We start from the raw sequence: 12,942 nt of genomic DNA on the forward strand, positions 1-12,942 counted from the left end.
ATGAATATCCAATAACCTTTTTAGTTGAATCCATCTTCAAGATGGACCCATGGGTTGATGTTATCCTGGCATGGATTTCATTCAACCTTGTCAAGATGTCCTGGCTGTAGACAGTGAGGAGCCACTTGCAGCTTGACACAACTGTAGGTGCTGGGGGCTCCTGAAAGGTGATCGCCAACACCCCAGGTCCACTGAGGAAATCCACACACTGAGTGGTGTAGCGGGCCAGACGCTGGAGCCACTCTTCACTGTGGTTTTCCTTCAGTTGTTTGATGACCCTTGTGGGGCTGTTGCCTAGTCCACGCTCACGCAGTAGGCGAATGACTCTTATATCACAGGCGTACCGTAGGAACAGAAGAATATTAATATATATATATATATATATATATATATATATATATATATATATATATATATATATATATATATAATTTGTAAAGTATTTTCATATATCTGTAATGATAGGTTAACAACTGCACGAGGAATAAAGGTGTTCAATTACTCACTTCTGTGTGAGAATGACCCGAAACTCTGAGCGATGGCCAAGATCCAGCTGCTGCAAGACAGTCTGACTGCAGGACACATGCGAGGCTTTGCACTTGGTACAGATGAGGGTTTCTGTAACCATGTTGTACATCCTGTCGATGTCCAGAACCTGCCGTGCCCTTTTGTGCAGACCTCCACCTGTCAGCTGATGCTGTCCACATGCAGGATTAGGGCAAAGGACTTTGACCCTCCACAGCTTGTATGGCATCCACAGCAAAAGTGAATGACAGAAAAATCTGTCTGGAGCTGGAGCCTGATTGTATGTAAGTGCAGGCTGTGGAGGGTAATATCAGAGCTGGAAGTTGTCTCGAAGCTCTGGCTTTCCTTTGGACCCCATTTTAAAAAGCCTGCTGGCAATCCACTTGTGGTCCTCTGGTGGCAAGGTTTCAGCCCAAAGGCGCGGAAGTGGAACAGCTGATGGAGCTTGCAACCATGACCCAGAAGGTGCAGTCTGTGAAGGAAAATAGATAAAACCTTTAGTCTGGTAATGTAAATGCACCTTACATATTTGAGTGAGTACCCTTACACGATGTTATCATGATTATAATCAAAATACCTTTGATTTTAAGTGATTGTTTTTAAATACCTTATTATGTTTTTCAATTCCAAAAATCATTAATAGAATTTCACCAATAAACATTTTCTTTAAAGAAGCAAAAGTATTTTCCAATATAGTTATTTCTCTTTTTCCTTTCTACTTCTTTTCCATCCATTTTCTTTTCTTTTACTACTGTGAACATAAAATATCAACAGCAGAAGGCGTAATTTTTGTGATTCTTTGCTTTATTTTTTCCTCTCTTTATTTTGTTAGCATTTATACATATATCAAGCTTAGTTAATTAACATCAAGTCAATTTAATTGGCTGGTCTTAAAACCACTTTGTGTGAATTCAGCTGGGGCATCAAATATGCAAACCAAATTACCTTTTTTTGGACAGAAAATATGAAATTACTTACTGAGACAATGCTGGACGGCTCTGTGGAACTGGTCACTGCCGTAGTGGATGTGAGGACGGGGGCAGAAACTTGAAGGTCCTGTGTCTGTACAAACAAGCAATATAACAAAGTGCATTTTGTAAATATATATCTATAAGTAACATTAACTAATCAGAATTTTTTGCAACCATTACTTTATTTGAACATTAATGTATAAAATACATTGGAAATGAATGATTGCTGCTAAACTGTAAAATTTTGTCACAGCGCTTTTATGCAGAACAAAAAGTTTAAAGAATGGTGCTTATTTTTAATATATATGTTTTTATGCACTAAAAGAATACTACAGAGATGTTTTATTGAGATTTAATGTGACTGTACTTAATAAAAATACGAATTTACGTAAAACAAATGCTTGTACCAAATTCTCTCAGAAAGCTATGTGGATTATGACAATACTTACAGCCGTGCTTGGTGTAGAAGCACTACACACTGCTGAACTGGGCTGAACGTCAACCTGTGATGGTCTTCTAGCCACACTAAGATTTGGCTTTGCTGCAGCAATGTGGGATCCGGAAAATCTTGGTTTGGTGAACTCAAAAAGGGCAAGACAAAAAGCATTTCATTAAAAACACTGTGTTCACAATGGCAAAATGTACACTACTGTTCAAAGGTTTGCGATCTGCTCAATGTATTTTTTAATGCTATAATTATGTTTATCAAGGCTACATTTATTTGATCTAATATTTAGTAAAAACTGAAATAATGTGAAATAATAATATAGGCAAATTAAATAAAGAAAGAATAATTTATTCAAACAATTCAAATTAAATAAAATCTACTTAATTTATGAGCAAATCAAACACAATAGAATTCTTGCAAAATATGAGTAATATTAAGCTTTTATTTTTTAACAATAATAATTTTTTGAACATTAGTGTATATCACATTAAATTTCAAGCAATTAGAAACTATCTTTCTATATGTCAGTTGTACAATCAGTTTGATTTCTCTACAGTGTTTCGAGTTCAAGCTGTTTTTTACTACCACCCTCTGCTACTTTTACAGGTAGAAATAAGATATAAGTTAGAATAGATTTAATTAGACTGGCTAATTAAACTGGTTCATTGCAAATAAACACACATTAGGCTTTGATTAAAATTATAGTTTTCTGGATCAAGGAGCAATATGCAAACAAATATTTTTTTTTACTACCAAAGGAATAAAGTATTGCATTATGTTATATACAGTATTATTGTACTATTATTACATCATGCATTTCAACAAAAACATACATTGTATATTACAACATCACACTATGTGTTATATACAGTTGAAGTCTGATTTATTAGCCCGCTTTTTAATTTTTTTCCACCAATTTCTGTTTAATGGAGAGAAGATTTGTTCAGCACATTTTTTTAAACATCAAAGTTTTAATAACTCATTCCTAAGAACTGTTTTATTTTATCTTTGCCCTGATGACAGTAAATAATATTTGACTAGATATTCTTCAAGACACTTTTATACCACTTAAAGTGACATTTGAAGGTTTAACTAGGTAAATTAGGTTAAATAGGCAGGTTAGGGTAATTAGGCAAGTTATTGTATAACGATGGTTTGTTTTGTAGACTATGCAAAAAAAAAAAAAAAAAAAAAAGCTTAAAGAGGCTCATAATATTGACCTTGAAAAATGTATTCGAAATAAAACAAATAAGATTTTCTCCCAGAAGAAAAAATATTATCATACCTGTGGTAGCAAAAAAATATATATATATATTTTTAAATAAGTACTTTTTCAAGATAATACCTCAGACCTTGTTTAGAAAAAGTACAAATTTTAGCTTACACTTAAAATCAAAACAAAGTATTTACTATTAGTGTTTATTATGTATCATTATCTGAAGACAAGAGGTTAAAATGTAGCTTTAAAAAGTGACCCTGACCATGTCATTTAATCCAATCACAGAAACTCAAACCGACCAATCAGCAAGTGTCTGCTACCCCCCAATGTGCAAGAGGTGTGAAAAGAAGCAGGTCTCTAGCAACACCTCAACTTTTTTATTGCTTTTTGTTCTTTTCTCTCCTATGTTTGAACTTTGAACTGAACTTTGAACACCTTGAACACTTGAAACACTGAAATTGTCATTTCTTTTGATTTTTAAAAAAATGTACCATTGACAATTGCGGTGAAATCTTTGATGCCACTGATGGAGTAGACGGGGGCTGGGGCTGGGCCTCAAGTTGTCTCGTCTCCATCACCTCCTGAGCAGGTACAGTAGGGGCAGGTTGTTGCACCGTTTGAGCTGGAGCAGCAGAAGCAGTACTCTGCTGAAAATAAATCACAAAAATACATATAATCATGAAAAAGGAAAGGCATTCTAGTAAATAAAAATAAACACATATTGACTCAAAAATGTACCTTTTGAGTGTGAAAACCACATGTGCATTTCAGCACACCTCCAAGCAAAGTCCTCTGCCCACGAGATTGCAATGGGCATTTCTCAATCTGAAAAAATCATGAAAGATATATTAAATAATTTTATACAATACAAAAAACTTTTATAACTAAATAAGAATTTTTACTCAATGACTCCCTTAATAAAGCACACAATAGCTCTGTAAATTAATTTACCACTGTTTCTAGAATGTGTTTAATATTTGTCTAATATGTAATCGTACAGTTTGTATCTCCAAAAACGAAAAGAAGAATAAAAAGAACTGGACAGGAACATTTCAGGCCTTAAAACCACATGCTGTGTACTGTACACTCATAATCCCTTCCCCCACCTTTTCAGATCTCTCTCATAAATGGTCAAACTTACTAAATTATTCGACGTAAATCTCAAAATACATGCAATTTAAAACACTTTAATATTTAAAAACAAGTATGACATGTTTTACACAGATACTGTACTGAATGTACTGAAGCCTAACAAGTTAACGTTACTCTGTTAAGCAAATTTCAACAAACGTTATATCATGTAAACGAAATACACACCCTTTGATAAATCTCATGCCACTTTTTTTGTCGAGGAGCTGGCCTGTTTCCCTCATTTGATGGCCAAACTCCTGTGCTGGCAAACTTTTTCAAACGTGAAATCCAGTCAGCGTCTGACATGGCTTTATGAGATTTTTCAGACATTTTTCTCCTATAAATTAAACGGTTTTGAATTAAAGTATCCAAATTTGAAATACAACACACTAAAACATTCATTCGTGCAATTGTGTAGTTTTTCCTACCTTTTTTAAGAAATCACTATCGGAAAAAATCCTTTACTGTAAGCAAAACGATGCTGTGCTCTGTCGAATGATGCTGTTCGTTGAATATCACTGTTGGTCAATGAACTTTTTTGACCTCTGACCCGCCTCCAGAGGACCGCGTCATTCCTTCGTGTACCTTCGGCTCAGTTCGGAAAATTGATTGACATCTGACTAACCTGTTTGACTGCACACCTAGCGGTGATTCTTGGAACGGTTCCTCCCCCCCGGCTTCAACATTGTCTCGACTCTGATTGGTCAAATGTTGAGAATTCCGGTCCGCGATTGGCTGCAAATGTTGAAGCGCTGCAACGTGATTGGCTACAATGTTGGAGCGAACCGATTGGCTCTCATCTTCAACATTTGTGAAATATTGTCGGACTATTCTTCGGCAGCTGGCGTTCAGGTCACAGTCTCCCCTGGAGGCGTGGGTTCGAATCCCACTTCTGACAAACCGAGCCTGTGGCGATGCCCTCTGGCAGAAGTCTTTAACTCCCTGCCACCATGTCCGAATGATACAGTAACACTGACAAAGCGCCGCATCACGCCGGCTTTAATGCAAGTGCACCGAAAGGGGATCAAAAGAATTGTCCTGGGATGGTGTTGATTTTTAAGGTTTGCAGGGCATTTTTTTGTCAAATCCTCGTACAACGTCAAGTCATGACATTTGACAGATCCACGACCTTGTATCGTGCATCATCCAGTGAGCAGAGAGCCAATTGAGAATGCGCGTAAAAGCAAATCTGAATGTTTCCTCTCAGTTTCTAACAGGAGACCCTCCGCTTGTAAAGCCATCGTGATAACCACAGGAGCCTCCGGTTACGGTGAGAGCACTGTCTTGTGGTGCCATCGCAGAGAGACTGAAAGTCACTTTCCACAATGTTTTCATTCAATGTTCTACGCTGGTGGAATCACTTTGCCATTCCCACTCGGATTACGGATACACTGGTCTCCTTCAAACGACAGCTAACACCCATCTCTTCAGAGTACACCCGAACCCCGGTGAATATCCCTCTCTCTAAAGAAAACGACACTCCTACTCCAGCACTAAAATCCCTGAGCACAAACAAAATACTTGGAATATATAGCCCTTTTTCGTATGCATTGCCTCGTCTTGTTGAATCGCTAAATACCTCCACTATTGTATGTCGCTTTGAACAAAAGTATCCACTAATTGTATGCTTCGGCCCAGTTTCGAACAGGAGACCTTTAGCGTGTTATGCAAACATGATAAACACTACACTACGGAAACCAATAGGCCAGTGCTGCTTCAAGTATTTATAGTCTTTTTTTATAGAGCTGTCTTGTACGGTCCGCATCGTGGTGGGCCAGCAAACGCACTGGCCACCTGCTCATGCACAACACAAAGCTAAAAGAAATCAGATTCTACGCAAGTTTGCGACACCGCGAGGGGAGGTAAACACTGAGTTGAATTCAAACTTCTAGCCTCACAACGCTCTGCAGAAAGAATGTTTTCAGTGAACATCAGTACTCAACTGAAGCCTGATTTGACAATTGTCGTAAAAGCCAGAGGTTGTTTCCACCCAGTTTCGAACTGGGGACCTTTCGCGTGTAAGGCGAACGTGATAACCACTACACTATGGAAACCTTCAGAAGTACAACTAGCAGATAACCCTTTTTGATTGGGTGCCTGTTGACGACAGTGGATGCTATTATTTTCTCGCCAAAAGAAAAGCACTGTTTCGAACCGAGGACTTTTCGCGTGTTAGGTGAACGTGATGACCACTACACTACAGAAACCCCACAAGTGCTTTCACCAGCGAAGTTAGGCCTGCAAGGAAAAAACAAGGTGTATGCGTTTGTCAATCAAGCGGACAAAGCCAACTCAGCGTGACAAGCTCCCTGCAGGTATTAGGGCCAATTTACAATCCGGGCCCAACACAGCTGTACAGGTCCTAGCGAAATGTCCCCTTTCGTCACATTTGAAGCACCTGAATTCTGGGCATTCCTTCATCACATGGTCTGAGCTCATGCGTAGTCGACAGGTTTTTACCTGATTGGTGTGCATGACTCTAAAGTGCTGTGCCCCTTCAGCCATCTCGATTTTGGTACTGTATGGTAGGGAGACCGTCTCTTCTGGAAATCTGTTTTTTACAAACCTTGTTCCATCTTTTATGCTTGTGCCTGGATACAGTCTTCTTTTAGTTTTAGACATGGGGAAAACTCCCCATCCCTCTAGCTTGCTTAAAATTTCTTCATCAGCTAGGTAAACAGGCAGATGCTTGAACGAAACAACATAGTCTCTGTTTTGTAACCTCCGTACTTCAGATTTCACTCCTTTAATTGTCAATCCTTTGTCTATTAAAATTTCGGTGTCATCTTCAGTCTCCATTGTTACTTCATACTCCCTTGTTTGTTTGGGTCTCACCGCCAGAATTCTTCCTTCTCCAATCAACTCCGCGACTGCTTAGATTAAATCAAACTTTATTGCATCTTTTACATTTTCTATTTCTACAGTTACTGTTGCTTCCTTTGTGCACACTCTTCTTTGTATCTCTTGCTTATCCTTACCTTTTTCACCTCTTCGTTGGCCGGGCTCTTCATTTTATTTATCTCTTTGTCTGCTGTCAAGTCCATTTTTTTATCTCTTCGTCTATTATCCAGCCCATTTTCTTTATCCTTTCGTGCAAGTCCCTCCATTTCCGTGTCGTGGCGGGATTATCTGTCCATGATTAAAAATAAAAAACACAACATAACCACCCTTCAGTCAGCAAAATGCTGCTGTTAGGTGGTTTTTAAAGACAAAAATAAAACAAACAAACAAACCACTCAAGGTCAATAAACTAAAAGGTAGACAAGCTAAATGGGGAGAGCCTTTCTCTCCTCACTGCTGCCAACTCACTTCCTGTTTGCTCTATAGCGCCCTCAGGGTGGTGTGGTCGTAAGCAATGACAGCTGTCAAGTGTTGGCTATTGAAACTAGGCGCAGCCCCAGGAGCCGAGCACAGCTTAGCTGCCTGCTGCGCCAATGAGGTGGACAGCCGGAGCTGGGCAAGCTGTGAAACACCAGATTCCATGTCACGGTACTGCGGTGTGGCTCCCAGGAGACAGCTCCTGCCAAACTTGCATGTCAGGATGGCCGAGCGGTCTAAGGCGCTGCGTTCAGGTCGCAGTCTCCCCTGGAGGCGTGGGTTCGAATCCCACTTCTGACAAACCGAGCCTGTGGCGATGCGCTCTGGCTGAAGTCTTAAACTCCCTGCCACCATGTCCGAATGATGCAGTAACATTGACAAAGCGCCGCATCACGCGGGCTTTAATGCAAGTGCCCCGAAAGGGGATCAAAAGAATTGTCCTGGGATGGTGTTTATTTTTAAGGTTTGCAGGGCATTTTTTCGTCAAATCCTCGTACAACGTCAAGTCATGACATTTGACAGATCCACTACCTTGTATCGTGCATCACCCAGTGAGCAAAGAGCCAATTGAGAATGCGCGTAAAAGCAAATCTGAATGTTTCCGCTCAGTTTCTAACAGGAGACCCTCCGCTTGTAAAGCCATCGTGATAACCACAGGAGCCTCCGGTTAGGGTGAGAGCACTGTCTTGTGGTGCCATCGCAGAGAGACTGAAAGTCACTTTCCACAATGTTTTCATTCAATGTTCTACGCTGGTGGAATCACTTTGCCATTCCCACTCGGATTACGGATACACTGGTCTCCTTCAAACGACAGCTAACACCCATCTCTTCAGAGTACACCCGAACCCCGGTGAATATCGCTCTCTCTAAAGAAAACGACACTCCTACTCCAGCACTAAAATCCCTGAGCACAAACAAATCACTTGGAATATATAGCCCTTTTTCGTATGCATTGCCTCGTCTTGTTGAATACCTCCACTATTGTATGTCGCTTTTGGACAAAAGTGTCCACTAATTGTATGCTTCGGCCCAGTTTCGAACAGGAGACCTTTAGCGTGTAATGCAAACATGATAAACACTACACTACGGAAACCAATAGGCCAGTGGTGCTTCAAGTATTTATAGTCTTTTTTTATAGAGCTGTCTTGTACGGTCCGCATCGTGGAGGGCCAGCAAACGCACTGGCCACCTGCTCATGCACAACACAAAGCTAAAAGAAATCAGATTCTACGCAAGTTTGCGACACCGCGAAGGGAGGTAAACACTGAGTTGAATTCAAACTTCTAGCCTCACAACGCTCTGCAGAAAGAATGTTTTCAGTGATCAGCAGTACTCAACAGAAGCCTGATTTGACAATTGTCGTAAAAGCCAGAGGTTGTTTCCACCCAGTTTCGAACTGGGGACCTTTCGCGTGTGAGGCGAACGTGATAACCACTACACTTCGGAAACCTTCAGTCAACGGAAGCAGATAACCCTTTTTGATTGGGTGCCTGTTGACGATCATTGCTTGTATGGCAGGGTATGCTATTATTTTCTCGCCAAAAGAAGAGCACTGTTTCTGCTCGGTTTCGAACCGCAGACCTTACGCGTGTTAGGCAAACGTGACGACCACTACACTACAGAAACCCCACAAGTGCTTTCACCAGCGAAGTTAGGCCTGCAAGGATAAAACAAAGTGTACGCGTTGGTCAATCGAGCGGACAAAGCCAACTCGGCGTGACAAGCTCCCTGCAGGTATTAGGGCCAATTTACAATCCGGGCCCGACACAGCTGTACAGGTCCTTGCGAAATGTCCCCTTTCGTCACATTTGAAGCACCTGAATTCTGGGCATTCCTTCATCACATTTTCTGAGCTCATGCATAGTCGACAGGTTTTTACCTGATTGGTGTGCATGACTCTAAAGTGCTGTGGCCCTTCCACAGTCTTGATCACATGTTTTTGGACTTGTCAGGAAAACTAGAGCACCCAGAGGAAACCCACACAAGCATGGGGAGAACATGCAAACTCCACACAGAAACACCAACTGACCCAACTTAGGCTCAAACTAGTGACCTTCTTGCTGTGAGGCGAACATGCTACCCACTGCACCACCATGCAGCCACCATATACATTTTTTTCTAAAATTTATATATTTTTAAGTCTCAGCTCTGCAATTTAACTATTTTTGTTGCAAATATTTTTTTCATTATCTTTCAAACAGTAGGCTGAAAAAAAACTAATTTTAGAATAACAATTTAAATGGCAGGCAATGTGGTGGCGCTGAGGATAGAATGTTCGCCTCACAGTAAGAAAGTCGCTGGTTCGAGCCTCAGCTAGGTAAGGTGGCATTTCTGTGTGGAGTTTGCATGTTCTCCCTATGTTTGTGTGGGTGTCCTCCGGGTGCTCTGGTTTCCTCCACAAATCCAAAGACATGTGGTACAGGTAAATTGAGTAGGCTCAAATATGTGTGTGTTTAGATGTTTCCCAGTGATGCATTGCAGCTGGAAGGGCATCTGTTGTGTAAAACATGGATGGTGCTGGATAAGCTCTTGGGTTATTCCATTGTAGCAACTCCAGACTAATAAAGGGACTAAGCTGAAAAGAAAATTAATGAATTTAGTCGGAATTTAAAGGTTTTTGCATCTGATTTCAATATATTTTTTTTTGGCATTATAAGCTCAGTTTATTGTGCTGTAGGTTTTTGCTTCTACATTTTACCAACAGTAAACCGGAGCATTATTGAACAAAGAAACATACAAAAGAACCCTTCCTTTTCATTGATACAACCTTTATGCAAAAATCTCCAAAAATGAGCTCTCTACACTTTTGAGCGAACTCTGTTCATTTTCCTGGTGTGAAGCTGATTCTGTTAAATTGCTCCCTGTTAGCAAAGTACAGCTCTGCAATTGCAGCGAGCTGGGCCACTGCATTTTGAGAGACACCTTCTCTCTGGAACGCTCTGGTCATGGTTGCTCCACGTCTTGTCAGCTTCAAAAGCCTTTTGTAGCATGTATGACATCACAAACATTATTAGCTGAAAAACAATTTAAAACAATTAATACCTTCATGACCAAATAATTACAATGCAACCACCTATCGTAAGCCTAATGAGCACGTAAAATTATATAAGTATCAAATGCACATTAGTTTGTGTGTGTGTGTGTGAGTGAAAGACAGCATGTAGTAGTGTGTGTAAGAGAGAGAGCCAGTACGTTTATGAGAAAGCATGTAGAAGTGTGTGTGTGAGAGAGGGCTTATCTTTGTGAGTGAGAGCATGAACATGTGTCTGTGAGATGTCTATGTGTTTGTGTTGGCAACATTGTATCATTTACAGTCATGCTAAAAAAGTATTTCTGAATTGAATTGAGATAGAATGTAGGTGTGTGTGAGAGAGCATGTACAAGAGTGAGTGTGTCAGTGAGAGTGTGTACAAGTGTGTGTGTGTGTGTGTGAGTGAGACTAGTTAGTTAGTGTTGTGCTGAAATTTGATATGTCCTGAAAACTTGTCAGACCAAACAGTTATTTACTTTTTGGTTTTATTTATTTAAAAAATTTATATGGTATTTAAGCAAAGTTTTAGGGGAACTGGATATAATTATAAATAATATTTTTTTACATAATATAATCATTTTTATTTTTCAATTTTATTTTAAATAATAATAGGCCTACACACACACACACACACAGTCTAAAAATTGATTATTAAGCATGTAATATACACCCAGTCTAAAGCATGTGGTTTCCAGAAGCACTCAAACTGCTCAAGGCTGGGCTAATGCTGAGGTTTCATCTTTGGGTAGAGACTCAATAATATCCATCTGCACAGTGTGACGTCACATTCGACCGGCGCGCGCGCGTGTGTGTGTGTGGCTTTTTTTCTGTGTTAGTGGGCGAGGCCGCAGGTTTCAAATCTCCCGGGTTTGCGCACGCAACTACTTGTGTTTCGTAGATACAACATCATGAAACATCTAATGACTCGTTATCAAGACGACTCATTTGAAGCACTATGAGTCGACTCTTTTATAGATGAATCAACAGTTTTAAACACTGTACACTTACAGATTTAAGCCTTAGCTGGATATTTCACTTCACTTAGAGCTGTTACACACTACATGGAAGGGTATTTTCAAAAACCCATAATATGGACTCTTTAACAAAATAAATACACTATTTAAATAAAATAGAAATCAACAAGTGAAATAGAAGAAACTGTAGAACTGTTATGGTTATAAACTATATAAATACACACACATGTGAGGGTCCATCTATTAGTCCCATGACGGAACTAACAGCATGGGTGAAGGTCAAATGCATGTAAACCTTTTAGCACATGTGAAAAGAAATATTTTTGTTCGTTATAATTTATTTTAATTTGTTTCTAGCTGAATTTTAATCTGACTCCAATTTATAATAGTTTTAGATTTAGATTCATCTAATTCAAGCTGATTACCTTATAGGTTGTGATTAGGTCTAATTTAGATTTATTAACCTAATAAATCCTTATATTCCATTAATGTTTCATCGTTTACTCAAAGTCGCTTAGAGTCAGTATGCTGACCAGTTTCATCTGCTCACGGACATATCATCGCCAGTTCCGATTCTTAGCAGATAAGCTAATTTCCTTTAAGTAATAATAGGCCGCCCCATGCTTGCACATACTTAAAGAAAGTTTGATTTAGCCCCTAGATGATATCATACCCCTAGATGATATCATCAGTGATTGTCAGAAATCAACAGGTCTCTAATGCTGTGCCCATGCTCCATCCATTGCGCCTAAATAGATGACTAATCCTGGTTGTAGGCTGCGGAAACGTCAGCCTAAACAATCTACTACATTTAAATGATTTCGGAAGATATTAGAGTTAAACAAGAATTTTACATTTATTTGTCAGGAAAAGATTTTCCATTGCAGTTCACATAATTAAACAAAATAAGCCAATCAAGATTGTACAACATCAATTACTCAAAGATACATTGAAGAGTTAAAGAGGAATACCTGAACATGTAGAAACACATTGCAGCATACAAGTCCTGATGCAGAGCTCAGAGATTCACAACCTGCAATGGGGTATCCTGTCTACAGGATCCCACGGACACTTCTGCACCCTTTGCCTAAATACTCAAATCATCATAAATTCAAGACAATAAAAGCTTCACTAAGACTCTTGCCTGGTCATGAGTTGATGCGAAGACCATTTTGCCTGGAGTGGAGCATCTGGCAAAGATCTTTTCAAAGTCAAAACCCAAATTAACTGATATAAAGGAGATTGTAAAATATTACAGTGAAATTAAGACCACTTTACCAATCACATAGAGACATTTAAAATCACACCAAACATGAATATAAAGC

General features: G+C 39.4%; 1 protein-coding gene, 1 long non-coding RNA gene and 3 other non-coding genes across 8 annotated transcripts in view; 1 reads left to right on the forward strand and 4 right to left on the reverse strand.

Moving 5' to 3' along the window:
* LOC137491172 (uncharacterized) overlaps nt 1–12,942 on the reverse strand; it is a 122,382-nt gene that overhangs the window by 68,046 nt on the left and 41,394 nt on the right. The gene's annotated exons all lie outside the window — the stretch shown is intronic.
* On the reverse strand, nt 764–4,609 carry LOC103910707 (uncharacterized). 3 transcript variants are annotated; one of them, XM_073948968.1, is made up of 6 exons: nt 4,481–4,609; nt 3,902–3,988; nt 3,655–3,807; nt 1,946–2,077; nt 1,504–1,587; nt 764–997 (listed from the first exon to the last, which is right to left on the reverse strand). In XM_073948968.1, exons 1-6 carry the CDS (start codon nt 4,598–4,600, stop codon nt 836–838), a joined length of 738 nt encoding a protein of 245 aa, XP_073805069.1. In that variant the 5' UTR covers nt 4,601–4,609; the 3' UTR covers nt 764–835. The 3 variants fall into 3 exon arrangements, with proteins under 3 accessions (XP_073805069.1, XP_073805068.1, XP_073805070.1); XM_073948967.1 differs by having other exon boundaries at nt 3,655–3,810; XM_073948969.1 differs by lacking the exon at nt 1,946–2,077 and having other exon boundaries at nt 3,655–3,810.
* trnav-uac (transfer RNA valine (anticodon UAC)) lies at nt 6,276–6,348 on the reverse strand. Its single transcript has one exon. It is a non-coding gene; the product is annotated as a tRNA-Val (tRNA).
* Nucleotides 7,830–7,912, forward strand: trnal-cag (transfer RNA leucine (anticodon CAG)). Its single transcript has one exon. It is a non-coding gene; the product is annotated as a tRNA-Leu (tRNA).
* Nucleotides 8,989–9,061, reverse strand: trnav-cac (transfer RNA valine (anticodon CAC)). The gene has a single exon. It is a non-coding gene; the product is annotated as a tRNA-Val (tRNA).

This window comes from Danio rerio, chromosome 4 (genome assembly GCF_049306965.1).
Source record: "Danio rerio strain Tuebingen ecotype United States chromosome 4, GRCz12tu, whole genome shotgun sequence".
Taxonomy (NCBI): domain Eukaryota; kingdom Metazoa; phylum Chordata; class Actinopteri; order Cypriniformes; family Danionidae; genus Danio; species Danio rerio.